General features: G+C 41.1%; 1 protein-coding gene across 2 annotated transcripts in view; it reads right to left on the bottom strand.

Annotated features, from left to right (window-relative positions):
- Positions 1 to 6,872: 6,872 nt before the first annotated feature.
- The window catches only part of parvb (parvin, beta), a 28,299-nt gene continuing 7,510 nt past the window's right edge, over positions 6,873 to 27,661 (bottom strand). For both annotated transcript variants that reach the window (XM_088923136.1, XM_088923137.1), the window contains exons 2-13: positions 25,994 to 26,083; positions 22,463 to 22,533; positions 22,033 to 22,135; positions 21,646 to 21,786; positions 20,872 to 20,987; positions 20,095 to 20,153; positions 18,391 to 18,410; positions 18,050 to 18,111; positions 17,661 to 17,729; positions 15,937 to 16,038; positions 14,351 to 14,423; positions 6,873 to 7,989 (exon numbers count right to left, since the gene is read on the bottom strand). In XM_088923136.1, the coding sequence (XP_088779262.1) occupies positions 7,913 to 7,989; positions 14,351 to 14,423; positions 15,937 to 16,038; positions 17,661 to 17,729; positions 18,050 to 18,111; positions 18,391 to 18,410; positions 20,095 to 20,153; positions 20,872 to 20,987; positions 21,646 to 21,786; positions 22,033 to 22,135; positions 22,463 to 22,533; positions 25,994 to 26,083 (983 nt within the window). In that variant the 3' untranslated portion in view covers positions 6,873 to 7,912. The remainder of the gene's footprint in view (positions 7,990 to 14,350; positions 14,424 to 15,936; positions 16,039 to 17,660; positions 17,730 to 18,049; positions 18,112 to 18,390; positions 18,411 to 20,094; positions 20,154 to 20,871; positions 20,988 to 21,645; positions 21,787 to 22,032; positions 22,136 to 22,462; positions 22,534 to 25,993; positions 26,084 to 27,661) is intronic.

The following is a 27,661-nucleotide window of genomic DNA, read 5'->3' on the forward strand; positions in this document are numbered from 1 at the left end:
TGTTAAAACAGATCTATCTCATTTCAGATGTGTGAAAAGGGTAGGTGGAAAAAGGTTTTAGAGTATTTTGATGCATTACAGGGACAACATACCGTTTGTCTTTACTACTGTACCTTCACTTGAAAATTTTATTTTTCTGGCTCAAAAATGAGGTTAAACCAGGATCAAAGGACTCCACAGCAACTCTAGAACAGGCAAAGTAATGTGCTTGGGGCCAGGAGAATAAGCAGAGAAAAGTCAAACGAGTTTATACTGCTATAAACTAAACCTTGCTATATGTAGTGCAGATTTAGTGCTTTGTGGTTATTAAAAACATACAAGTTCATTGCACAAAAATTAATTGAACATAGTCACCATATTAATGACCTATATTATTATTATTCCATGTTAATGATCTATATTATTCCATGCTGAAAAGAGAAGAAAGAAAACACAACGTTTCGGCCGTGGAGCCTTCTTCAGGTGTGAAGAAAGCTGAGAAGGCTCTACAGCTGAAACATTGTGTTTTCTTTCTTCTCTTTTCAGCGTGGAATAAGCCTATTACTTGTTTCTTTGCAGCCTACGCATGCTGACGCAGCTACCCACCTGAACTATAATATGTATTATTCTTACAATTATTATAAGGGCAAGCTAATATATAAAATGAACAGTGCTTGCATGTAATAGCACCTCATTATGTGAAATTCTAAAGTGTTAGGTGAGGGTCAACCACTTAGTGCTCGACTTCCTCACAGGAGCTGTGAGTACAGTAGTTCAAAAATGGCTTCCCTACATAAGAAGCCATCAGGCTTTTGTTTCTTGATGGTGTCAGCCTGCATAGCATTCACTGGAGAATGACTGGGCAGTATGTTTACTGTATGAATTACATGAACGGTTGTACTGTAAAAAGAACAGATAAGAGTTGGCCATGAACACCAGCCTCGGCTGTAGCAGCACAGTATAATTTGTCATGGAATGACAGACTGATGCACAAGGACAGGACGGATACTGTAAGTGTTGGTAGAGGTCAATAGCAACAGCAATATCACTTGATAGTTCAAACTCTAATCCAGAAAAATCTGTTTCTACGAAGTGTGGACTTCAATGTGAACTGTGAAACACTTACAAGTGCAAAATATAGCTCACTTCTAGGAGCAACAGTAAGACAGTAAGGCCAGCAACATACTGTACACACAGTGAAGTATGGAACATGTACTCACGGCTTCTGAACCAGATCAATAAGCTACTAACTGCAATACAAGCTTGATGTGTCAATAACCTCCTCTCTGTTTGTCTTACACATCATCAAATCTCCACCACCATGTCTGATTCGATGTGTCCTCAAGGCAGGAAAAGGAAAACCAGAGAAAGAATATCATGGAGCTGGATTACACATCAAGAATGAAATCTTCTACTGTACCACCTATGGGAGTGCTTCATGACTCTTCATCTCTAAGTAGCAGGTAATGAATATGTCTAAATCAGTGCTGTCCAATCTTGGTCTTGGAGGGCTGGTATGTCAGTGGGTTTTTATTTCAACATAGCTCTCACCAAGCTAAACAACCTGGTTAACAGCTTAACTGGACAGTGACAAAATAATGTGCATACCATCGTCCCATGACCTCTCTTGAGGTTGTTCAATGGTCCTGTTTCGTCTTACCTATGTGGATCCACAGTCTGTCTTTGTGTACTGTGTCAGGTTTGTTATGTTGTGGACACCGCCCCCTTTTTTTTTTTGTTTTGTAAGTTAAAAGAAGATAATTATTTTCTTTTATTCTCTCTTTTTTTCATTTCTTTAGTTGGACACCCTAAAAAATTATTTTTTATTTTTTTTTATAGAGCTGGCTGTTTTTCCTACGACCTTTTGGCCATCCCTGATTTACTTGCCAGGTGGTTGGTTTCACATGAATGACTTGACCAGCTTGTCTTAGCTCTTCAGGTGCTGCTGAAAATTTGTAGACACACTGCCCCCGCAAGACCAGAATTAGATACCCTGGCCTAATTCCCATGCATTTCTCTGCATTGATTCAGACAGTCATTGTTTATATGTCTGCATTGTTTACTTCTTTACTTGTACATTGTCTATTGTTTGTTTGTATATTGTCTTGATGCACTGTCTGCACTTTGTGTTTTTACACTTTTTAAGAATCGAGAGACTTTCTGTAAGTAAGAATTCCATTGTACCAGTACATGTATTGGTTAAATATGGCAATAAAGTTCAAGTTCAGGTTCACATGAACAACGGGAGTTCAGCTGTCACACTTTAGAGTTTGCAGCCCAAATACTAAAGGACAAGTCCCTTTGAGACCCAAGGAAGGAGGAGACCTGATTAAGGAAAACAAGGCAAATGGAGCAATTGGACGAACTATGCAATCAGGAATCCAAAGTCAACAATGATAAATTCAGTTCTATCCCACAATGTCAAAATAAATTCCAAATAAAACACAGGTTTGAAACTTCCAGATGATAGGAGTACTGAAGCAATGATCAGTTGCTATCATCTCAGGTGTCAGACTCCAGCATCCCAAAGAAGCACCCAGTTTAGTCAAGGGACACACACAAGGGGACAACAGACGAAACTTTTCAAAGACTCAGGAAAAGCAAAGGAATTTTTAGGAATCCAAAGGCACCACAGCAAGGAAGCAGAGGGAGAGACCAAGAGAGCTCACATCCACCGGGTTGTCCAGTAAACAACATGAGACTTTTCAAGGTTTGATAAGTTACCTTGAGGTCACATAAGACAATCTTCGTGGACCATGAGGGATAACCAAAGAATGATATTAGTAAAAAAGCAACAATTGTCATCGGGATATGCTTGTCTGGGTTTTGAATAGTGAATTAATCAAACAGGCACTACAAACCACGAGAGAACCCTATTGCTTGTTACCTATCACATTTTCTTATTAGACATATTACTCTTAATTACAGTGTCTTGTGTAATGTTACTCTCTGCTCCTGAGACTGTCGTCTTAATGTCATGTTCCTCTTATTACCAGTTCCATTAGCAATATTTTCCTTTAACTTCAAAACAGTTCCCATGGGGACAATTGCTGATTGTGAGAATGTGCGAGGTGATTCTGTGGTATTGTGCGTAATAGTGCTGAATCAGACATGAACAAAGTAAAAAAGAGGAAATTACACTACAATTGCTGCAAAAAAGATAAGAAACTGTCCAGTTTGTTTAGGGTTAAATGTAGCCCACAGACTCCACAGCTCCCCAACACTGGAATGATAGCTGTGTCCTTCAGTACAATAAATGCATTTCTGACACATCAATTCACTCTATTACTGTGCCAGCAGTCATATCACCCTGCAACTCACAACTAGCAACCTACTGAAGCTAGGCAGGTGTGAGCCTGGTTAGTACCTGGATGGGAGACCTCCTGGGGAAAAACTAAGGTTGCTGCTGGAAGAGGTGTTAGTGGGGCCAGCAGGGGGTGCTCACCTGTGGTCCAGGTGGGTCCTAATGCCCCAGTATAGTGACGGGGACACTATACTGTAAATAAGCGCCGTCCTTCGGGTGAGATGTAAAACTGAGGTTCTGACTCTCTGTGGTCATTAAAAATCCCAGGGTGCCTCTCGATAAGAGTAGAGGTGTAACCCCGGTGTCCTGGCCAAGTTCCCCATGCCTCCTAATAATCCCCCTCTATGAATTGGCTACATCTCCTCCTCCCCCCCCCTCCACTCTGACAGCAGGTGGTGCGATGTGCCAGTTGGAGTATTTCTCGGTCACAGTTAATGGCAACATCAGCTCAAAGATCTGGTTCAAACCACCAAATGGACCCTGCTGATGCGGGATTAACGTTAGGAAAGAGAATTCACTCTATTACTGTAAAACTAAAAAAATAATATTGGGATTAAATAGGGATTGGGATTAAAGAGAAAGGAAAATATCTCATTCCATCACACCAACATTCTGACCCAATCTGGAAATACTGGCTCTACTATCTACCTATTTCCAGGTGTTCCTTGGTCCTGGTGATGTAAAGATTTTTTTTTCTCAGAAGCTGTTACTTTCAGTTTAATATGTTAATATGAGCTGATATGTGCTGTACACATGCGCCCCTAACGTATTTAAATACATGGACTAAAAAATTCTCTTTTTGTGTGGTGTATGAAATTTGGTGTGGAAGCAATGTTGAAATTTAAGGTATAATTTACATATCAACAATGCGCCGACCCAAGGCGACAGACTTGATTGTAGCTCAGTTCAGGTAGGACAGAAAAGGCAAGCCCCCTCTAAGATTGTCTTGGTTGAGTAGTGCGTACTAAAGGATAAAAGACGACTGCAACTTTATCTGGCACATACTGTAAGTCATTGATTGAAGAGCAAACAGCCTGCATGACAGCTCTGTTTTCTCAGAGGGATGATGTCACCAGCACGTGACTATCAACTATAGTATATGAGCTATACTAGACACAGAAGATACCATCCAACACCTGTTCCTTTGGGTTAGCTTCTGTAAACAAGTCTTTTGACATCTAATGAAAATATCACTGCATGGCCTTTTAGCACTGCAAAGCCCGTCATGACTGACATTTTAATTATTCTTTTCTCCGAATTATGTTTCATGGCAGGTTTTCAAAACCAACACTGGAATGCCACTACCCAGAGCAACTGATGCTGGAGGGATTTCAACACTGAATTTTAAAAAGGATTTCCTACATATGGCCTGTGTGTCACAATCTTTCCAGCCCTTACATCACCATCAGTGCATTGGTAGATGTCATGGAATATTTCAGTGTTTTGTCAAAATGTTTTTATTCATTACAGAAATATACAATGCACAATGGCTAGATAGAGAATTGACAAAAATGGCGCAAAAAGCAAGAGTATGATTTACTTAAAGGTAAAAAGACAAAATATACATGAAATCGTTTAATCAAACATAATGCATGCTCATGATAAAACTACCCTTTAAATTACTGACCAGCATCATCATGTTGTAGCTACATCTCATCAGATCTTAGGTGCTTTTGAAGGGCAGAGCTTGGTCATAACTTGGTTTGGAGGTTCCATGGAACTTTTGATGCTACTAAGTAGTGCAGCTGGACCAGTAAGTGGAGCTTTCCCTTTGACGAGAATTTCCTAATCAATGCTTCAACATGATTACAGGACACTGTGTCTGTAGGAAAATAGGTATCAACTTTGGTTGTCTGGCTGTATTTCTGAGTTTATCTGACTTTTCCAAGTCCACCCTTCCTATAATTTCTCCAGAGGTAATTTCTCACTTCTCTATATAATCTGCTATGTAGCACGTCTGCAGGCACAGAATGACTGCTGCACATCAACCACATGGGTGTTGCATTTCAAGTGTATGAACTGTGTCTCTTTCTATAACTACAGCTAAGAAAATTGATGACGTTGAAGTAGGTATTGTAGCTGTGTCAGCATACATAGGCTGCAAAAGCAAAGGTCCATTCCATGCTGAAAGGTAAAGAAAAACATTTTGGCTGTGGAGCGTTCTTCTTCCCACCTGGAAGTGGCTCCACATCTAAAATATTGTGTTTTTTTAACCTTCAGCATGGAATGAACCTTTACCTTTTCCTATGAAATTTGAGCACACTTCAAAATGTGAAAGCTGGAAGCCTGTGAAATCATACTCTTGTTTCCATTTTAGTTACTAATTCAATACCTCAGCTTACTTTCCCCATTTGTGACCGTCGTAGATGCCCCATGACCTGACACTGTCTTTTAGTCAAGCTTACTACCAACTTCGCCAGTGAAGCTAAAGCCATGAACGGAAGGATACTGTGGATGAAGAGCAGGAGAGGAATAAGATCTGATAGGTCGACTTGGCAGCAAAGGTATCTTCCCAAAGGGTTGTGGGAGTCTGACAGCGAGACACCCAGCAATGTTGCTGGAGCCAATACATTGGCCTCCTTCGGGAAAGGGCTGGATGAGATCATTGGACCTACTGACTAAGTACCAACCAGGCTAGACCGGCTGAACACCCTCCTCCTATTTGTAACCTTTTCTTACATTGGTAGCTGGAACATTGAGGAGTGTGTAGGTCACATGATGGGAGATATTGGGCCTTGCAGCACACCGATGTCACAAGGAGGAATGAGCTCTGACTGGGATGGGAAAAGGCTTAGTGGGAATGTCAAAGGGAGAAGAAGAACACCAAAAAAAAAAAGAGAAAAGGATACCTTGAGTAAGCATGCATGGTGGGGGAGACAGAGGGACACCAACACCACCGTCAATCCATCCTGAGGTGTAGCAGGCTGGCCACTGAACCAGCAATGAAAAGGAGGCCCTAACCCAGGTCACCTTAAATTGTGTGCGCTGATGCACCAGAGAGGCCAGACATGAGCTGATCCCTGAAGGTGGTATTGAACTACAGCCAACCACAGAAGGAAGGAGGAAAACAGAAACAAGAGCCAAAAGTTAAGAGTGAATCATCTTGGCCTGCCTTCACTGTAGCATATGTTGGCGTGAGCCAAGAATTCAATAAGCATGAAGTGAAGAAAATCTACTTTGTTAAATTAAAATCCTAAAATTTAATATTCAGATTTTTCTAGCATCCCAACATCAAAACCCCCCCCAGAGTCTCGCTCCACTTCTTTCTCAAAGCCAGGATGCTGAACACTATTTGGAGTCGAGACATTCAAACCTAAAATCACTGACGTGTACAATTAAGAAGGCTCCGAAGGGAGCATTTGTTGCTCTGAAAATCACTTTTTGTTCAGTGACTGTGCGAACAATAAACCAGACAAACAAGCCAGCTTTCCTATTCTTTTTCCTCTTAAGTGGGAGAGTTCTGCTTAGATAAACACTTTTAGAAATCCCGACCGAAGTGTTTCTTTGTTCTCAGCAGTAATTAATGCACATAGCAAATGAGCTTCAATACAACAAAGCTAATTAAAAGAAAACTCACAAGATACCTAAACTGGTTTCATAGTTTATTACAGCAAAAAAAGGCAGATTGCAAACGGAGCTACTATTTTTACACCTTCCAAAATTCAATGCAAGATTTGCAAATCTCAGTTTAAATAAGTTATTCAAGTTCAACATGCGTGGACATTATCTGTACATATGGCTCTTCCCCAAATCTATAAACGTATCAATATTCTCAGTCATTATCAAGAAAACAGTATTTGTGAAGTTCCAGTTTATAGGTGAAATGCATCCTAATGTGCTAATCTTACTGAAACTATTTATGACATCAGTACATGGTACAATCATACATCACTGGCTGTCCCCCCCCCATTTAAGCCTGTTTGATACAAATTTTACCCTTTTATGCATGGCACAGAATTGGCAGAAAGGAGGATTTTCAGGTATCTTAAACACCCATTTTTGGTTTTGATTTTACATCAAACAACTACAGGTACTGTATGTGCTATTTATATCACAATTTGAGACTGATCTGACTAACAATACAACTCACACCTTAGAATAAAATTGTTTTTCTGCAGGTAAATAAAAATTGTTTCAATGCAAATAAGAATTCAATATAGAATTATTATGCATTATATTCAGTCTTCAGACCAAAATTGCCTGTTTGTTATTGGATGCCTAATTTATATAACATTAAGTTTAAACATTGGCTACGAATTGCACATCTGAGGTCATTTGAACTGCATTCCCTACACTGAACTCAGCATTAAGAAATTCTATATTCTGACTGAAGCTTTGCCAACTCATTTTATTACAAGGCCTCCTTAGAACAAAAATTCAAGCATGTATCAAACATGTTTTAATCATTAAACTTTTTCTAAAAGGCCCCCCACAATGGAACTGAGTGGAATGAAAAGGTTATGGATTGAGCTGCCCTTCGCCAGACCCTCATTTAAAATAAAAGAGGCTACGTGGATCCGATCGTTGGGGTCCAATGGTAGAGTGTCCTCCTCCTGCAGGACAGTCGCTCCGAGAGATTCCAGAAGCTGGGGGCCCGCCTTCTGTCCCGAGCGCAGATAGGCCTGTACCTCACTCCACGTTCTTGTAATTCGTGAACAAGTTATACAGCACCCTCAGGGTGGACTTCAGATTCAAGTTGACAACGTCTACAGAGAACAAAAAAAAACATTTAACTGTAAAGCCCCAAAAGGGAGAGGGAGAAACCCCTCTTCCCTTTGCCCACCAAACGACTGGTTAGTATTACCAACTTGATCTATTTCAGGGTCACGGGGGAGCCAGAGCCTATCCCAGCAAGCAATGCAATGGGCACAAGGTGGGATACACTCTGGACAGGAAGCCAGTCCATCGCAGGGCACACACAGATACACACACACTCACACCAGGACCAATTTTCCCAGAAGCTAATTAACCTACCAGCATGTCCTTGGACAGTGGGAGGAAACCCATCAAAGATGGGGAGAGCATGTAAACTCCATGCAGATAGACCCCAGGTCCAGAACTGAACCCAGGGCTGACCCCAGCGCTGTGACCCAAGCAACCTTAACCACTGCACCCCCATGCCACCCTTGATTTGTCCAATCTTTAATTCTACTTCTGAAGGTCAGCTAAAAATACTGTTACAGCTTTAGGTGACTGAGAAGTGTCTCTTAGATTTCAGATCAAGGTTGTGACGCTTGGAAGGGTAAACACTTCAAACTTCAAAGGAGAAAAGATGTTTGCGGAGGTCTGTGGGGGCCCTTGAGCAGAAACAATTGTAAAGTTGATCTCCGTATACCTAGGGAAGTTATGGGTCAATGATTGCAAAGGAGCAGGACAGAAACAGACAATATAAGATGATAATAATAATAATACTAATAATAATAATAATAATAATAGCAGCTTACACTTATATAGCGCTTTTCTGGACACTCCACTCAAAGCACTTTACAGGTAACGGGGACTCCCCTCCACCACCACCAATGTGCAGCCCCACCTGGATGATGCGACGGCAGCCATAGTGCGCCAGAACGCTCACCTCAGACCAGCTATCAGTGGGGAGGAGAGCAGAGGGATGGAGCCAGTTCAGAGATGGGGGTTATTAGGAGGCCATGATTGGTAAGGGCCAATGGGAAATTTGGCCAGGACGCCAGGGTTACACCCCTTCTCTTTTCGAGAAATGCTTTATTTGAAAGATCACATAAAGAGAAGAAAGGACAGAGAAAGACTGAAGGGAAGCAGGGAGAAGAGAGAGGAGTCCGCAGGAGTTGGGACTTGAAGCTTGCGCCAGGCGAGAGCCCCCTACTTCTTGATCATCCATATCAAACCTGACTGGAGCTCAGTATTCGAACCTTGTTAGAGAGAACATGTTTTTCTGTGTTTCTAGGGAACTTGGGTTTCCTGGCTAAAAGATACCTCAGTTAGGAATGTCTTTCCTGTTTAGGGTGCATTTTTATGGATAGGGATATAGGCTCCCATTTATTTTGTGGCATCCGAGGTGCAGAGAGAGAGAGATTTAACTGCTGGTTGCTTTGTATTTAGTTCAAAGGCTGCTCATCTCTTGTGTGGCCTCTGTAGGCATATTAAGAATTTAATGCTTAGTACTGTAACAGTCTGGGGTTTTCCGGGTGACCAGAATGCTAGGTCTCAAACACCTAGTTTGTAAATACTGTACTGTACATAAAATAACTTGTGTTGTATGTTGTGTGTAGTGTAGTTTGTGTTTTGTCATTGTAATAAATATTTGTTTAACCAAGTGTGCCTGGATCATTACTCCTCCCAGCAAAGCTGGAGAACAAAGAATTCACATGCCTCTAGTTATACCAGCCACTCGTGTATATTGCTAGAAATCACTTACAAGTTGGGGGTTATGAATAATTATTTTACTTATTGACTTAACCACTCAGTCAAATCCTTATTTTCACCATTTTCGTAACAGTATTAATTACACTGGAGGATAGATCCAATCCTGCAATAGGGCCGACCGGCACGACCTAGGAGTTGAGTCTCAGTAGGATCTAACAAGGCTGTAGTGACATCAGTGCAAGGGCTGGGGCAGTCAACAGACAGGCAGGCAGAATTGCTTCTTGGTTCATGTTCACAGATGCCACTTAAGAAAACTAGAAACCTTATTTTGCTACAAACGACTCTGGTCACGAGCAGATAAAACAGTTACTCAAAATGCTCACGCTTTGAACTGTAAATGACAGTATCATATGAACATATTCACCAATTGAAATATTTAGGCAAAAAGATTGCTACGGGGGAGGAAAAATTATTAAACATTTTTACCTCTGAAGGTCCTCACAACAGTGAGTCATAAAGGACTTGTCTCATTTAAATGTGATGGCTTGAAAGCAGTTTAAAAACAACAGCAGAATGCCCTGAGGCATTTCGAAATAATGAAGTTGGCAAAGAGGGCACAAGGCAAGAGGTTTTAAACTCACAAGAAAAACATTTCCATTGATTTACCACTTGGGTGGTTCCCTAAGAAAACAAATGATCTGAAAAATAATTCAAAACTCATCTAAGAAAAAAAAAATCAGTGTTCAAAAAGACAAGTTCTCCATCTAGTGGACACATGTATGATTGCAGCCAAGTACAATACAATACAGATGCGACGTTGCACACATCTTTACTAGAGAATAATAATAATAATACATAAAAAATCTTCTCTCACTACCGCACCTGGAGCGCACTCCACTTCCCCCTACATCCCTGAGACTGGCCAGCTCAGCGCTTCTCAAAACCTGCTCCATAAACAACAAGGCTCTTCTTTTATGTGACATTATCAAAGAAAAAAAACTGGATCTTCTGTGCTCAGCCGAAACCTGGCACAGACAAAACGATGGACTGCTGTTTAACCAACTAGCCCCCCCTGGATATGGTTTGTTTGACCTTTCACGTCACTCAGGCAGAGGCGGGGGCATCATTGTTATAGTATTTACAACCTTTTCTACAATTTAAGTCCTATTACTATACCTCCTCCCTCCTCTTTTGAGTGTCTTGTTTTAAGTGTTTCTATCCCACAATCTACTATCATTGCCACAGTTTATAGACCACCCAAACCCAGTGAAGCCTTCTTAGGTGAGTTTGCTGATTTACTCTCATTTTTATGCCTAAAGTTTAAAAGGGTCCTTATTCTAGGGGACTCTAATATACACATTGACTCAGGGTCTTCCAGTCTGGCTTAAGACTTCCTCTCTCTATTGGGATGTTTTGATCTTACTCAGTGTGTTTGTACCCCTACACATAAAGGAAACACCCTAGATTGATTCTTTTGTCTCCCACTGATCTAGGCCTCTCTGACCTCTTTTCAATCTGGAAATACCCATTTCTAACACTTCCCCCTCATGCTCTGTAAATTTCTACAACTGGCGATCAATTGATCACCCAAGGTTTGCAAATTCTGTTCTGTCCTCCTTATCTTGTTTCTCTTCCTCTGACCCTCTAGAGGACAAAATACAGTTACTTGACAGTGCTCTTTTATCTACCCTTGACACCTTTGCTCCTTTAAAAACTCAAACCATCTCATTCTCTCGCCCTGCCCCCGGTACAATGACCATCTGTGATCTATGAAGGCAGCCTCTCACAAACTTGAGCGTAGGTGGCGTCTTTCTGGCCTAAATATACATTATCAGGCTTGGAGAGATTACTTGTCTGAATATAAGGTTACTATAGAGTCTGCTAGATCCACCTACTTCTCTCACATCATTGAAAATTACCATAACAACCCCAGACATCTCTTCTCCACCATCAACAGCTTGCTAAAGCCAAACTGCCCCACCACCTGCCTCATCGCAACTTTGCAACACATTCTTCAATTTCTTTAGCTCCAAGATTGACAATATCCGGCATCACATTCTCTCCACTACACATATCATTTCCATACCTCCTCCCTCCTTATCCAACTTCTCTGGTTCCCTTCTCTCCAGTTTCTCTCTTCTTGACTCAGCATCCCTCAATAAACTAGTTACACGCATGAAACCCACCACATCTATTTTAGATCCCATTCCCACCATTTTATTTCAGTCCTGTTTCTCTTCTCTCTGTCCCGTTGTCCTCAATATTATAAATGAATCCTTGAGCACTGGCATTGTACCAACGGTCCTCAAAACTGCTGCCATTACCCCCGTGCCAAAAAAACCTAACATGGCTCTCGACAATCTTAACAATTTTCGCCCCATCTCCGACTTACCCTTTCTTACAAAAATTCTAGAACATGCTGTCACACTTCAGTTACATAACCATGACAAATAACCTTTTTGAACCCCTTCAATCTGGCTTCCGTCAACTTCACAGCACAGAAACTGCCCTGATCAAAGTCACTAACAATCTTTAATAGCTTCTGATTCTGGTTCTCTTTCTATACTCATCCTTCTTGATCTCAGTGCTGCTTTTGTCACTGTTGACCATGACATCCTACTTTCTCGTCTTGAGACTGTGTTTAGAGTTTCTGACACTGTTCTCAAATGGTTCAAGTCTTACCTCACTGATTGCTGTCACTTTGTCTCTCTTAATGGGCATAGGTCTGAAATTGGTTTTAAGTCTGGTGTTCCTCAGGGCTCAATACCGGGCCCCTTGCTCTTCAGCATTTACATGTTTCCACTTGGTCAGCTTTTAAGATCATATGGCCTCAGCTATCATTTCTACGCTGATGATACTCAAATATACATCCATACCAAACCTGACACTGATGTGGCTGTCTCTATTCTATCTAATTGCATCTCTGACATAAAAACTTGGATGACTCAAAATTTCCTTCTTCTTAACTGTGACAAGACTGAAGTCATGCTTATTGGTACCCCCCCCCCCATCAACTTCGTAAAGCCAATCCTGTAATCCTATCTATAGATGGTTCTGTACTTGAGCTTTGGTCTAAATTGAAAAACCTTGGGGTGACATTCGATTCTGGCTTAACATTTGACCCACATGTGCAGCATACTGTCAAAACATCTTTTTTTCACCTCAGAAATGTTGCTGGACTATGCCCTATGCTATCACTAACTGTGGCTGAAAAGCTGATCAACACATTTGTGTTCTCTCTAATTGACTACTGTAATGCTCTACTCACTGGGGTATCTAAATCTACTTTGAACAAACTGCAGTATGTCCAAAATTCAGCAGTCAGAATCCTGACCAGGTCTAGTGCAAGTGATCCCATTACTCCTATCCTGGAGTCCTTGCACTGGCTTCCTGTCGAATTCCGTGTTGACTTTAAAATCCTCATGCTCACCTATAAGGCTCTGCATGGCTTGGCACCTCAATACCGGTCTGAACTATTATCGCCCTACTCCCCACCTCGCAACCTTCGCTCTTCAAATTCTGGTCTCCTTACTGTCCCCCAAGCCCGTCTACATTGTATGGGTGACGGGGCCTTGTCCTGTTATGCCCCCAAGTTCTGGAACTCTCTGCCCAAGGATATCAGAGAGTCACCTTCTCTAAACTCCTTCAAATTCAGACTCATTCTTTAGAAGAGCCTTTACTTAACTGTTCCATTCTTCACCCCTCTGCTTTTCTTAGTACCACCATCCACGGTCTCCTATGTATATTCTTTTTATTTATTGTTGTTGACATTCTGTAAAGTGCTTTGAGAAGCCACCTTTAAAAGGCGCTATATAAAATAAAGTTTATTATTACTAGTGAAGACTAAGTTCTTTAAAAGAATCAAATTCTGTTTAGAATACCAGAATAAGTTGTCAGATAATGGAAAGTCTTAGGTAAAATGATTTTGCCATCTTTCATTTAACAGCATCAGTTATCTCAGAAAAATGTAAAGGAGCTAATCGATAATAATAATAATAATAATAATAAAAAACTTTATTTTATATAGTGCCTTTAAAGGTGGCTTCTCAAAGCGCTTTACAGGATGACAATAACAATAAATAAGAAGACTACAACAATAAATACGAAGATTTCACAAGATAGGACACAATTTTAATTACAACAATACAACAATAACAATAGAGGAGACCGTGGAAGGTGGTATTAAGAAGAGCAGAGGGGTGAAGAATGGAACCAGTTAAGTAAAGGCTTTTCTGAAGAAGAAGGTTTTGAGTCTGGATTTGAAGGAGTTTAGAGAAGGTGACTCTACAAGGGTTACAATTACAACTGCTTGGTTTTAGGCTTTATTGTTCACCACTCCAAAACATCTTCAGAGTCCCAGCTAGGCCTATTAGGCCTGCTACACTACATAATTACAACCCAGATAAATGCAGAAATACTGTTTCCCTCTCACTGTATGCAGAGACAAACTGTTACTCTCACTGTAGAGACTCCGCTCCTACACTAGGTGATGGCATATGCTAACTCAATGTAGCCAATAAAAATAATCCAGGGAGAGGCAAGTCAGAACAGAAGGAATTAAATATTCCGTTTCTTGCAAATAGTGTATAACCGCAGTCTACATCACGAACAAACTTCCTGAGATTTTATTTCAACCTTAGACAAGACAGCCATTCTTTAGAAAAAAAATGAGCCTCCAATACAAGCAAAACAGATCTTCAGCACAGACAGTACAGACTTCAGTACCTTCTGGGCGAGCTTTCGGTTTCTTCAGTCCCCCATCCTGCATGAGCTCAAAGGCAAAGGCCACATTATGAACCTGCAAGAAAGATTGCAGGGGGAGTTTACAGTATGTAACAGCCAGTAGGGATTGTACCCAGACTAGAGAAGTCATTTGACAGGAAAAGTTTTGTGTAGAGATTCTCCCTATTTCTAAAATAACTGTACAAGTTGAAGTACCTTTGCTTCATGAGCTAATGTGACATTAATACTAGAAGATGAAACAGCAGTACTGAATGTTCTAAATAAATATTTCAGAGTTTTTTTACACAAGGGGATGTCAACGACTTGCCCCAGGTTATAGAAGAAGCTCCATCAGCACTGAGGAATTTTAGAATAACTGACACACAGATCGCAGGGACTTGGACAGCTCAAAATAAATCACCAGCGCCTGACAGCATTTTCCCAGTTGTACCTAAGGAAATGAGGAAAAACTTTCATAGATCTTTAACAAGGATATTTCAGCTGTCACTCAGGATGGAACCTGAACCCACAGATGAAAGAAATGGAAATGTAAAACCAATTTGTAAAAAGGTAAAATCAAGTCTTATGTATAGTACTGTACATCACTGAGAAAATAGAGCCAAGCAGAAAGTATCAATACAGCATTTTTCTAGTGTATGATGCATGAAAGGGATTTGGGTTTTATGTAGATTCTTCACTGTCCTCATTAAGACAGTAATGTCTGATAATGTAAGTAATGATTTACAGTAAATGGAAAGCATTTTTAGCGGTGTGACTTAAATCAAGGGAAATTATACTCAAGCTTTGTAATGCATTAGTAAGACATCATTAAGAAGACATTGCCCTGTTTTTGTCACCATACCACAAAATATAATAGCCATAGGAAGACATGAAAGAAGGGCAACTAGAATGATTCCTCAGGGAAGTGTCAAACACAGACAGGATGAACTAAATTTGCATATTGAATATAGGAGATTGAGGAGATACAGTATGATCAGAACACAGGGATATAGACAATGTCAATTGAGGGGACTACTTCCAAGTTTAGAGACAAAACATGGACATGGGGCCACAGTTAGAAACAAAAGGGAAATTAATTTAGGACAAAAAAACAGGAAACTTTTTTACTCAAAGTTGTGGGCATCTGGAATAGGCTTTCCAGCCAGTTGGTTGAGGCCTAAAACACTGGGCGTCTTTAAAAAAAATGTCTGGATTAAATTTTCCTCCTAAATTACCATTCAGTAATTTAGCTCATTCCCCCTGTCAAAATGAGTATGAAGATACATTACCATTACTTTAAAAATTAAAGGTTGCCCAAATTACTGCAGCTACCACCCAGGTATGGACATGCATGACTAATTTCACCAATATTCACCCCAAATGATCACTTCAGGGCTAGAACAGTGCTTCTAGGTGGACCACAGACCTCAAAGCGGACCATCACCCTGGCACTGATCTCCTTTGTTATTTCAGCTCGGGTTCTGCCTCCAGCTGAGCAAGCGAAGTGCTCCAAAGTACTGATATTTGTTGCCAACTTCATTTTTACATGAGAACTAATGTCAGCTGGAGCATTAAGCAGCGATGCATACCTTCTGATCAAAGTTCTCAGGGGTGAGAAAAAAGTTGTACAGAGGAACAAAGTAGTTCTCCAACAGTCCCATCAGCAGCACTAAATACACGCCATCTGCAAACTAGAGACAGGAATACAGACTGTCAAAACACTGAGGGAAACAACGGCCAACATTTTAATAACTGGCAACAAAAGTGGACAGACGGCACAGTATTACTGATGTGATCAAAACATCTATCAATACTACAGAAAAACTTACTGCAATGTAATTAGGAAATTAGTAAGAAATACAGTAGTTAAAGTAGGTACTGTAGCTGCATCAGCATTCGTGGGCTGCAAAAGAACAAGTAACGGTTTATTTCATGATGAAAAGAGAAGAAAAAAACATTCTGGCTGTGGAGCCTTATTTGGGGAAAAATTGTGTTTTTCTTCTCTTTTCAGTAAGAAATATAGTCACATTCTCAGCCAGGTTCCAGATAATTATCACAGAATAAAGAGGCCAAGGATCTAAATCCCAGGTCCCATAGCCAAGATACGACTCTACTAATAGAGTGAGCTGCAACTCCAGTATTGCACAGAAGTGAATAAGGCAGGCAGACATACTGTACATGTATAGTGCTCTGACGCATCCCACTGCAGAGTCAATCACAGTGCATTTAAAACCAAGAACAGGAGGCACCAAGAGGGCTAGAGGAATCTGGAACTATGTTGCTGAAGCCAATCATGTGGTTTCTTTAAAGAAAAGGCTGGGTGAGATCCTTAAGTCAGTTCTCCTAACTCCTAACTGCTGTGACAACATGGCTCTGTATGGCTCCACTTTGTTACTGCCTCAAGCAGAGGTAGAAAACCGGTGTGTATTCGCTCAGCATTAGGTTCCCTTGCGTAGGTAGCTGGAGCACCGGGGCTCTTGGAGAAGAGTTTAATTAAAGGGCAAGCCGTAAAGCTTGAAAGGGAATTAAAAATTCTCTGGTTGACAGAGATGAAAAAAAAATCGCGCCTAAGCTGAGAAGCTGTTGGTGTGGTACCGAGACGATTGCCCAGGCAGCCTCATGAATATTCAATATAGTGCTCTCAATTAGAGACGCAGGTGGTACTGATGAGAGGCCTTTGCAAACGGCTGTCAGGGAGAAAAAAAAATACAGGACAGCCTGTGGTGGGTCTACGGGCCCTCTAGTGGTGAGCAGCAGAAAGAAAACGTTTTCTCTGCTGTGTCACGCTACCAAATGGGCTAGATGGGTCAAATGCCTTCCTTTTGCTTGTCACAGTTCTTATGTTCTCATGGATCATTTTACTAGGACTCCACAAGCGGCTGTGGACAGTTGTCTGAGCAGCACTCAGGTAGTGCAGTATTAGTGGGATCAGGCTCTCTTGGGTCGCAGTGACAGAGTGGCTCCTGTGGGCTCCCAGGCAACTGCAGGTATGTGGTGCTCTCCGTGGGGATGTGCCCTTTCTCCAGTCAGCGTTGAAAACTGGGTACAGGGCTGTGCTGCTTGAGCTCCTAACCCATGTCAAAAAACAAGTGGCTTGAAGGGGGGGGGGCTGGGGGTTCTCCCCTGTGTGCGGTCATGAGTTCATTGATGCAAGGTGAGCCTGGAGAAACGCGTAACTGGCTGTTCCAGAGCGGGTGGAAGGAACGGACAAAACAGGTGATACGCCATTTCAAAATAAGATCCTGGACCTTATGTGGAAAAACAAATTCCTGTAGTGAGAAAGAGAGGTGTTGTGTGCTTTGGATAGCCTCACCTGAGTTTCCAGTTCAGTCACCTCCAGGTTGAGCTTATTAAGGTGCTTGTTCACGAAGGTAATGAGAGACTGGCAAGGAAGAGAGACAAGAACAGCTGCTTATCCTCATCACAGAGGTAATACTGGTAACTTACCGTTCGTAAATGCAATCATTAAAGATGTATATACTTCTTCTTAACTTAGAGCAGATACTGTAGCTCAAATGTAGAAGGATGGAAAAGGTCGGTTACTGCAATAACTAATAATAAATCTAATAATATAATAATATCTCTTTGTCAGCTGACTTCCAGGACACTACTGACCACATTTCAATTTGATATACTTAACCAAAACCCTGAATATGCTAAAGTACTAATGTTTCCCCATTAATAAGACCCAGAGTGTTTTACCTTTTTAACAACATTGAGTTTGTCGGGTGCATGATCCAGGAGGGTATCAAAGGCATCTCTTTCTACAAATTAAAAATAAAAACGTCAAAACCTACAATGTACATTGAGCACCCACTTCTCATGAAATTGAAACCTTAATTAAATGTTTACCAAACCTAATTACACTGAACACCACATGACAAAGAAAAAAAATACTTTTGAAGTTGAAGTTTATAAAGCTGCTCTCACATTTGAACCCCTACTGCCACCTTCAATGTTCTTACATTTCCCTGGCTGCTTTAACAATTACTTTCAGGATGTCTATCAAGCTACCAAAAATAAACACCTTAAAAATGACTTACCAAATCTTCCCATCATCATTCTACAGAAAAAGAAAAGAAACACAAGAATGTGTCAATTGAAAGCCACAGGACATTAAGGTTCTCCTTGCAGGCTTGTTACTGATCAAGGTGTAGCTTATCCCAAGAATATTTTTGCAAATTAAATCCAAATTGTCTCACTACAGAAACTACTCTGAAAACCAGGAAAAAGCTAAATGGACAAGAATCTTAAGTAAACAATAATAAAACATAAGACATTTACTTAATATAGTTATAGTATTGATTATAAGCAGGTTAATTAAAATTACTGTAGGTTAAATGCTACTGCACTGACTCCCATGTACTTCCTATATGAATTACTTTCTAGGGAAACTTTGTAGCTCTGAACAAGTTAAAACAAATTCCTATTAGGCCTTGATACAAATAAATGATTCAGAGATCCTAAGTAGCTAAGTAGCCAGCCAGCATGGATCGTCCTTCCTAAGAAACCTCTGCTCTTTTAATGAGTGTACTATAACAATGACTGTATTCTATAGAACATTCATTGAATCAGTGCTAATTTTCACTGCAGTGTGCTTGGTACTCTTAATACACACAATAGAAACGGACTGAGCAGGAAAGTGAAGGCATCCCGCAAAATTATCAGTGCACAACAGCGACAGCCATCAAATATCTACACCAGTCAAACAAAGTGTGTGGAAGGCCAATATAGTATTTTACTGTCATGATCACCCCTTGCACGGTGAATTTGAGCTCCATCCATCTGGACATTTATTTTAGACCACCTAGATTCAAATGCAATATAACTAAGTTATCCTTTAGTCCCACAGCACTTAACCGGCTCAGGTTGGACAACTGAATTGGATTTTTTTCCAATCATACATGTCTTTTATTTGTTAATGGATTAATGTTGTGTTAAATGTATTGCGTCATCTCTTTCACCTGCCTGCAATGCACATTTCTCATCTGGGAGCATAAAAGGCAGTAGTAAAAACTGCTAGAAGGTTGATCCCTGGAGTATACAAGTCTGGGCTGTTAATAACCAGGTAAACACAACCTGATTCAAATCCATCCCACTCCAGAGGCCCTGGAGCAGCAGCCATACCACCCTGCAACCCACTGAAGCTCAGCGGGTGTGAGCCAGGTCAGTACCTGGATAGGAGCCCTCCTGGGAAAAACAAAGGTTGCTGCTGGAAGAGATATTAGAGGGGCAAGTAGGGGGCGCTCACCCCGCGGTCCATGTGGCCCTAATGCCCCAGTATAGTGATGGGGGCACTATACTGTAAAAAGGCGCTGTCCTTTGGGTGCAAAGTAAAACCGAGGTTCTGACTCTGTGGTCCCAGGGTATTTCTCAGAAAAAGTAGGGGTGTTACCCCAGTGTCCTGACCAGATTATTATTGACAACTGAGCATTTCACCAAACTATGTAAACTTTCCCTTTACCTACTATGAGACACTAGATGGCGACAGAGGTGCATTGTAAAGTGCACACTCTGTCAGAGACCAGCTGACTGAAATGTGTAGGTCTTCTTCTTCTTAATATTCCTAACTTAGAGCAAGGATTCATAGAGCTGAAGCAACCCAAGTAAAGTACCCTACACAATGGTGAAACACTAGTGACCTGCCCAGGATTTGAACCCTGAAACTTCCTGTTTGAGCCCTGACCACTACTTCACATTAAGCCTGCTGAGTCTTAACAGAGCATGAGGGTTTTGAGTGAACTTACTCTGTGGTGGTGGTAAGCTCCTTTGTCACATGTGATGCCTGAAGCATGCCTTCTCTTTTCTGTATTCAAGAAAGGAGACCTTCATGAGGAAGTTAACAGGCAATGCTGTACACATACAGGGCAAAGACCAAGACATACAGTATTTACTAGTAAGGAAATGGCAGCTTTAAATTTACAGAGAAAAAAGGACACCTTAAGGCAACCTTGCACTCAAAATGTATTCAAGGAAGCATCTTTTCTCTCATTTACTAACGGAAAAAAAACTGACTACTTTGAGTGCTGTTTACATTAAAATCCGTGGTTGACTGGACATGCACTATCGCTGTACTGGCTGAATGAGTTTACAGAGCAGTGCCACACCTAGGAAAACTATCAGAGGATCACTGTAACCAGAAGATTACAGTGCTTCTGCATTTCTGTTTGGATTGTATCACCGCAAATGTTATTAAAATAAATATTAACAGAACCGTAATGTGTGAAATTCTGGAAGCAGGCAAAGTGCAATTATTACAACATCTGATGAAAGAAGCAATTCTAAAAAGCATTTTTTAAACTGGTTCTTAAAAGCATTTCCAGTTTTTGTGCCTAGGGTCACAGTTGCAGAGCTTTGCCGAGGATTCCTATTTTTGGCTGTCCTCTGTGTATCTGGATTTACACAAGACCAAGGAGAGTCAGCTGCTCGTCATCACTTTGTCCATTACTCAGAAGGGTCAGGAGACTGGCAGTCACTGGGATCTCATCTCTATCGTTGTGCACTGTTTTGGTCTTCCCACTCACCTTGACGATGACCACTTGCACAGACACATGTTCCGGGAGGCGGATCGGGGCCTGGAAATGCATCGCCAGGGCAACCAGAAGGTAGACGATGGCCACCAGATTCTTGGCATGGACAGCTGTGGTATGAGCAAAAGCGTCATCAGTAAAGGTGATGCAACAACAGAGCTCCACTTCTGAGTCTTTAATGCCATCACCTGAGGTACATATCAGGTTTTAGCAAGAGTTAAAGAGCTCAAATTGCAAGATTGATAAACATATATAAACAGCAGATTAGCTGAATCAAAACTACAATAGTCAGCAAAATCATGCATTTATCTCTAGACTCACCTGCAGTTTTTAAAACAAAATAGTAGAGGCAGTAGCTAACCATCGAAGACATTGTGAAGATCACTCAGGTTTTACAAAATGTCCAACATCACAATATAAAAGCTCTGATCTTCCCAACAACATTTGGAAAATGCAAACCAGATGGCTATTGTATCACAGTTTACTGCCTGCATGGCACATCTTACACTGAATCAGGGGCACTGGGACCTAAAAGTTACTGTTGTTATTGTACAGTATAAAACTAACTAGTCTACTGGGCTTTCCATTCAGGCTTAGTGTTGTAGGGCTGAACCATCAAGCCCCAGTGCACAGCTCTTTCAATGGAGACTAGTACCTGCATCATCACTGGGGTAAGGCCACTTAATGCACATTCACCACAAGTAAAAACTCAATTCAAGGTGTCCCATGCAATTCCGGCCCAACGCAGAAGTTGCCCCTCTCACTCACAGTCCACACTCCATTCAATGGCCCAGCCATGAGGCAGCAGGAGCTCATTCACTGCCTCCAACACCGTCTGCAGCTTCTGCTTCTGCCCGATCTCCGACTGCGTCACCTCCGCCACGTTCAGCTTGCGGCCCGACAGCTTCTCTACAAAACAGCAACAGATGCATAGACCTGTATGACTCTACACAAGCTCAAAAACTGGCTGCCATGAATTCGGTGAAAGTCATGTTGCATGAATGACAAGAATTTAAATGCCTTTCTAACTTCCAGCCACAATCACAAAAAACTCAATGTGTACTTATTAATGTAATGAGTAATTACCTTAAGCTACTAGAGCTCAATTGTTATAAGGTATATCCGGAATAATCATCTTCTGGGCAATACACATACCAAATAACTTCTGCAGCACCTGGCCATCGTACACATCCTCCTCAAGGTCCTTCACAATGATTCTCTCCTCCTCCAGCTCATTGTTAATCCAGTCAATCAGGACCTGAAGCAAGCAGCCAATTCGATACAGTAGGTGCCATGTTTAAATCGTGAACTATCTTGTTGAAAAGAGAAATAGAGCTAATACTCTGCCAAAATGAAAGGAGAATGTATGTGGAATGAGTGGATTTAAGTATGCAGAATTCTCAAAATGTCCAGCTGTTGCCATTAATTATATAGTTATCCTATATAATTTGTGTCCTTCTCAGGAAGAGTTCACAGCATTTAGATTAACAATGCAATTTCTCCAAAAAAAAAAAGAACAGCACATGATGGTATAATGACTCACTCAGAAGCAAACACACAGAAAAATATATTTTAAAGGACTTACCTTCATTAATTCTTTAAATTTGGCATCTTCCCTGGAACTGGGGTCCAGCATAGTTCTCTCGGCATTTTCCTCTGTGGAAAAATTCATGGTGAAAGAACCGACAGGACTGAAGCATTACAGTGACTGGCTCTCAGAATGCTGCCAGCTCACGTATTCTTTAGGCGTGAACTATCCACATGACCCATGGGATTGTACTTCACCCAACATGCAGTTCAATGTACTATATCAAGTTCTTCTTTTTATTTAAAAAAATGTCTGCTGCAGATTCTGAAATTTTTAAGCATCATTTCATATTTAAAAATAAATCTCTAGGTAAACAGACAGTCCACATTTATTAGAAAACCAATTTCAGAGTCTGTAGGAACCTCTGGTGCCTGCAATAAGTACTGTATATTTGTTTTTTTCTTAAATCTGAGTTTCAATCCTCTCAACCCCTGCAATTGGGCTAAACTTTCATAACTTCATGTCTTGCAATTCTTTGTTATTTATCACCATCACAACCATTTTTTCCCCTTTACTCGGGTAAGATCGATATCATCCAATAATTCTTTATTGTCTGATTTCTCAGAAATTTATTTTGCATCAGAACAGCTATGTTTTACACACAAAGACTTACAAAAAAAAATATTACATAAAAGACAATAACGCATACATGGTCATTACACATCGCTGCTTACAGGAAGTTACACAGCTTACCAGAGCCTGTACTCCCCCCCCAATCACCCGAAGCCCCTATAAATGCTCAATATCCCTTCATTTTTGCACTAACCACCATTTGCAATTGTCCACAAACCATCCATTTTCTAACTGCTTCTTCCAATTCATGGTCGCAGGAGAGTAAGAGCGGATGCTGACAAGGAAAGGGCTCAAGGAAGGGGACACCAGTCCATCAAAAGCAGAGAGGCACTGACGCACATGCACACCAGGGCCAATTTTCCGCAGGAAGCCAATTAACCGAAAAGTATGTTTTCGGACTGTGCATGGAAACCGGAGCACCTTGAGGAAACCTGAGCGAATGCAGGGAGGACACAAACCCAACCCAGGCAGCACCCTATATCTGGAATTGAACCCAGGGTAGCAATGCTAACCACCGCACCACCATGCTGCATGCCCATAAACCAATCCTCCTTTATTGTCAACTCACCGATTGAGCAGTTTTATGGAATGTGGGCTAAAGGTTTTCCTCATTTTATTGCTTCTGCATTGACTCTAAAATGTCTGTTTGAAGGCATCAGTCAGTATTTTTCCCCATGCGGAACATGTGAGGTATCCAAGGAGGTACTCAGACATCCCCACTTTGGAAAGATTGATTTCAGGGAGGGGGCGGGGGGTTGGGTTTGGTTGGTCGTCCCTCCCCTTGAAAAAAAACTCACAGCTATATAATTAATTTGCGGATAGATACTATAATATATATGCAATATGCTGTAAATACTATAACGCACCAGTCCAGTTGTTTAATCTCACTTTCTTTGCAAGCTTTTGGCGTACAGAGATGCGGCTTGGTTAGCTGATTTTGAGCAGATTCTCAGATGGCACAAGGTCATATTATATAACTAAATAATTCGCCGGTGATTTTTCAGACCAAGGGTGTCGCCAACAGAAAAATATGGGAGCGGGGGGGGGCAATTTCTAGGAGACACTGATTCCCGGGAGATTCCCGGAACGGAACGGGAGACTTGGGATGTCTGAGGTACTAATAACCCCCTGGTGTTCTTCACACAAAGGGAAGTACAGTAGGTGAGAATGATGCTATCAAATCCAACTTCCTAGGATACTTCAAGTAGCAGCAGGATGAGATCCTTAGATCAATCAGCTACCTGTAGTCAAATGAGCAAGAAAGGACTCATGACCTGTTCTGAAGCTCAACTGCAATATATCCTTTGCACTACAACAAGTGAAAAAATACTTCCTCCCAAGGGAAAACCAGACAGCTTCTAACCAGCCATCTTCAGGGAAACTTATTTGCACCACTCTGAGATGTCTCAGGTCCTTTAGAGAGAGGAAAAACGTATTTACCATCAATATGTGCAGAGCAAATCAGTGTAAAACAATGAAGAGAAGTGTCTGATGTGCTGTTGGACACAAATTCACCCTTCTTTTGTCAGCATTTTTTGCTCCGTTTTTGAAAGCATCTATGGCACTGCAGGTACTGTACTGTATGGCCTAGGGGCACTCATTTCGGTTCTGTTTTTGCCACAGGGATCCTTTTCAAATCATTTTTCTGAGGTCACGGTAAAACTGGGCAGGATTTGGTAAACTCTTCAGGGAAAGCTAATGCAAACATTCAAGCCGCAGTAGAAAATGGAAGATTCAGTGCACCAAACGAGGGCGGTGGCCCTATCAGTGTCCTCCGTACAAGAGACAGGACACAAAGGCGGCGGGATTATGAGGGAGAGGACTATCTTCAGAAAGTGGAAGTGATTCAGAGATGACAGGGTGAACCACAGGGGTTAAGAAGGAGGTGGACTCCACAGTCCGTCAAAATGAAAGTCAGCTCTGTTGCTCAAGGGCGGGGAGCTTGTATTGCTTTATCACCACTAGAAAGCCACTTCCTCTATGAAATCCTAATATACAGTAAGTAGCCATGACTCTGTTTATGTGGAGGATGTTAATATATTCTGGGTTTGTTACCACTCAACCCACACGTGTAATGCATTTATATTAAATAATTACGTTTTATGAATACCATAAACTAGTAAGTGACCATTTCCCGAAATACGAACACATACGGTTTTCCAACATTTTGCTCCCTATAGTTTCCCTTAACTTAAATATTATATTAATCTGACTTTTACTATGCTTTTCTATTTTATACCATTTTTCATATTGACTGAAGAAACCATAGCCTTCATAGTATCTAACTACACTGTCACAACTCACCTTGGCAAACAGCTATAGGGCCCAAATTGAATACCTTTGAATATCTCGGATGCTACAAAAACACTTTACACTGCAGCTCTGTTGGTGTGTGCATTCTCTTCTTCAAGATATCAAAACATCAGTGCTATTTCAAGGAGAAAAGCCGCTACACAAGACAATCATTCAGCTCACAGTGGAAGCTAAACCTTATGTGACAAGTTATCAAACACTAAAAGCAATAAAGCCCAGAACCACAGACAAATCCAATACAGGTTTGTATAAAATTTTCACTGACCTAATTCCTCTAAAACTAAGCCGTCTAAAACAGAGCCGTGAATTACATCTTCTGCTCCACTCAGTTCTATGTGCAGGCTGTGAGGGAAATTACAGGCTCTAACTACTCCTAGCATGTCTCATACTACTGCACCTCAGACGCAGAACATAATTGTTACAAATGAGGGGAAGTCATCCAGGCCATTTGATAGTTAGGAGCGAACTAATCCAATGACCGTATCGAGCCTTTTCTTAAAAGAAAACATTTATCATATTTAGCACAAAATGTGTCCCATTCAAGAAAAAGAAAGGGTATTATTTTCTCCCGCCCCACCCAGTTTCAAGTAGGAAAAGACATTTTTAGCAGTGTGCGAAATAAAACACATCTGATCATGTTACCAAGCAGGGTGTCCTCAGGGTGGAGGTCTGTGCTGAAGGGCTGGAGGGGAGAGTTGATGGCATTCTTTCCTTCTTCCTGCAGGTCACTCACTATGGGACACAGGGGAGAGAATAACAGAAGGGGTTTTTAAAAGACTGAAAGCAACTATAAGCATTTAAAGGTTTAAATCCGACAGGAGAGTGCAGGTGGGGCAGTTTCTTCATCAGGTAAACTGGAAAAGGAAAGGAACTTGGCATGTGAGGGTAGGGATCTAAAATATCAAAGAATTAAACATTTTCCATGCTGCATCGTTTTCCGTTTAATTCTAGTTCGACAAGTTTTCTAGTGTGGTGCATATTTGTGTTTTAACCTGCCCTTTAGGTAGACATGATTTGTTTTTTCCTCCCCAGTCAGTGGGGCCAGCAATCCATTTGCCAATTCTGAGGCTCTGTACTTGGGCCTTGAAGAACACGTTGTTCAAAAAGTCCAACATTAGCCATTGACAAGAGGTAAAAGAGGGAACACATCACAGCTGACACTCTTAACAGTTGTCTTTTATAGTCTTAAAACTTGTAAACAGTCCCTCAAAAAAAAAAAAGATGCATGTTTTCAGGTATTTGAAAACAAGTTGTGGAGAGGACCACTTAATTTTACTATGGATTAAATTTGAATGAAATAGGATAAAAAGTTTTCTTTTGTTTTTGTTGTGAAAAATTAGTACACTTGAATACATTAAACTAAAAAAACTGTAGAACTCAAAATGAGGTACTGTAACTCGTAAGCAATGTCAGAAAGAGAGAGGAGGAGGAGGAGGAAAATGCAAATGTTGTTATGCATTTCTTATGGAAAATGAGCAACATTAATTTACAAAGCCAGCAGCAGCAGCAGAGTTTTGGGGTCTTATGTCCAAACAGGTGGCCGGTAAATGACGAGCAGAAAACGTCAATTGAAAAATGGGAGCAGGCACACCCGAGAACAGAACTCCCCGCCAGTTCCGTAACCAGGCCCCAGTAAACACAGGGCCTGCTTGTACCAGCTGTCCAGGAAAGGGTTAACAGATCTTGTGCCACCATCCACTCTGACGCCAGACACGCTCACCGAGCTCCGTAGCCTGCAGCCACCATTCTTCATCACTCCAGACAGTAGGCAAAGTACACTTTTCCCACTACCCTCCATCGCAATGCTTGGTCAAATAAACAGTGCACTCCTCAAAAAAAAAAATCATTCTAATAAAATACTGTATACTAATCAATCCAGCATACATGGAAGTACAGCTTATCATTCCAGGTTTAAAAACAAGTTAATGAAACAACACTGCTATTGGATAATCTTAAATTCCCACACCCCAGGGATGAATAAAGTATGTTGAACTGAATTGAATAAACGAGAAAATTCAAAGTTTAATGACCAGCACAGCAATCTACATGGTGAATGTCCAACGTCAAGTAGACTTTATCTCAACGGGATGATAAATAAAGCCCAACCTAAATATCACCACAGCTATCAAAAGCATTTTTTTTCCTTTTAACTCTTGTAATAATGCTGTAATATGCCCTTGCATCATAGTGTTCTAGAGTTGTCCAATGGTGGGGTGCTCACACTTCCAGCTCCAGAGTTCGAGTGGAGTGCCTTTAGTGCAAAGTTTGCAAAGTTCTCTCGTTTATATTGTTTTCACCAGGTTCTCTGGT

Source organism: Atractosteus spatula, chromosome 8 (genome assembly GCF_055471065.1).
Source record: "Atractosteus spatula isolate fAtrSpa1 chromosome 8, fAtrSpa1.hap1, whole genome shotgun sequence".
Taxonomy (NCBI): domain Eukaryota; kingdom Metazoa; phylum Chordata; class Actinopteri; order Semionotiformes; family Lepisosteidae; genus Atractosteus; species Atractosteus spatula.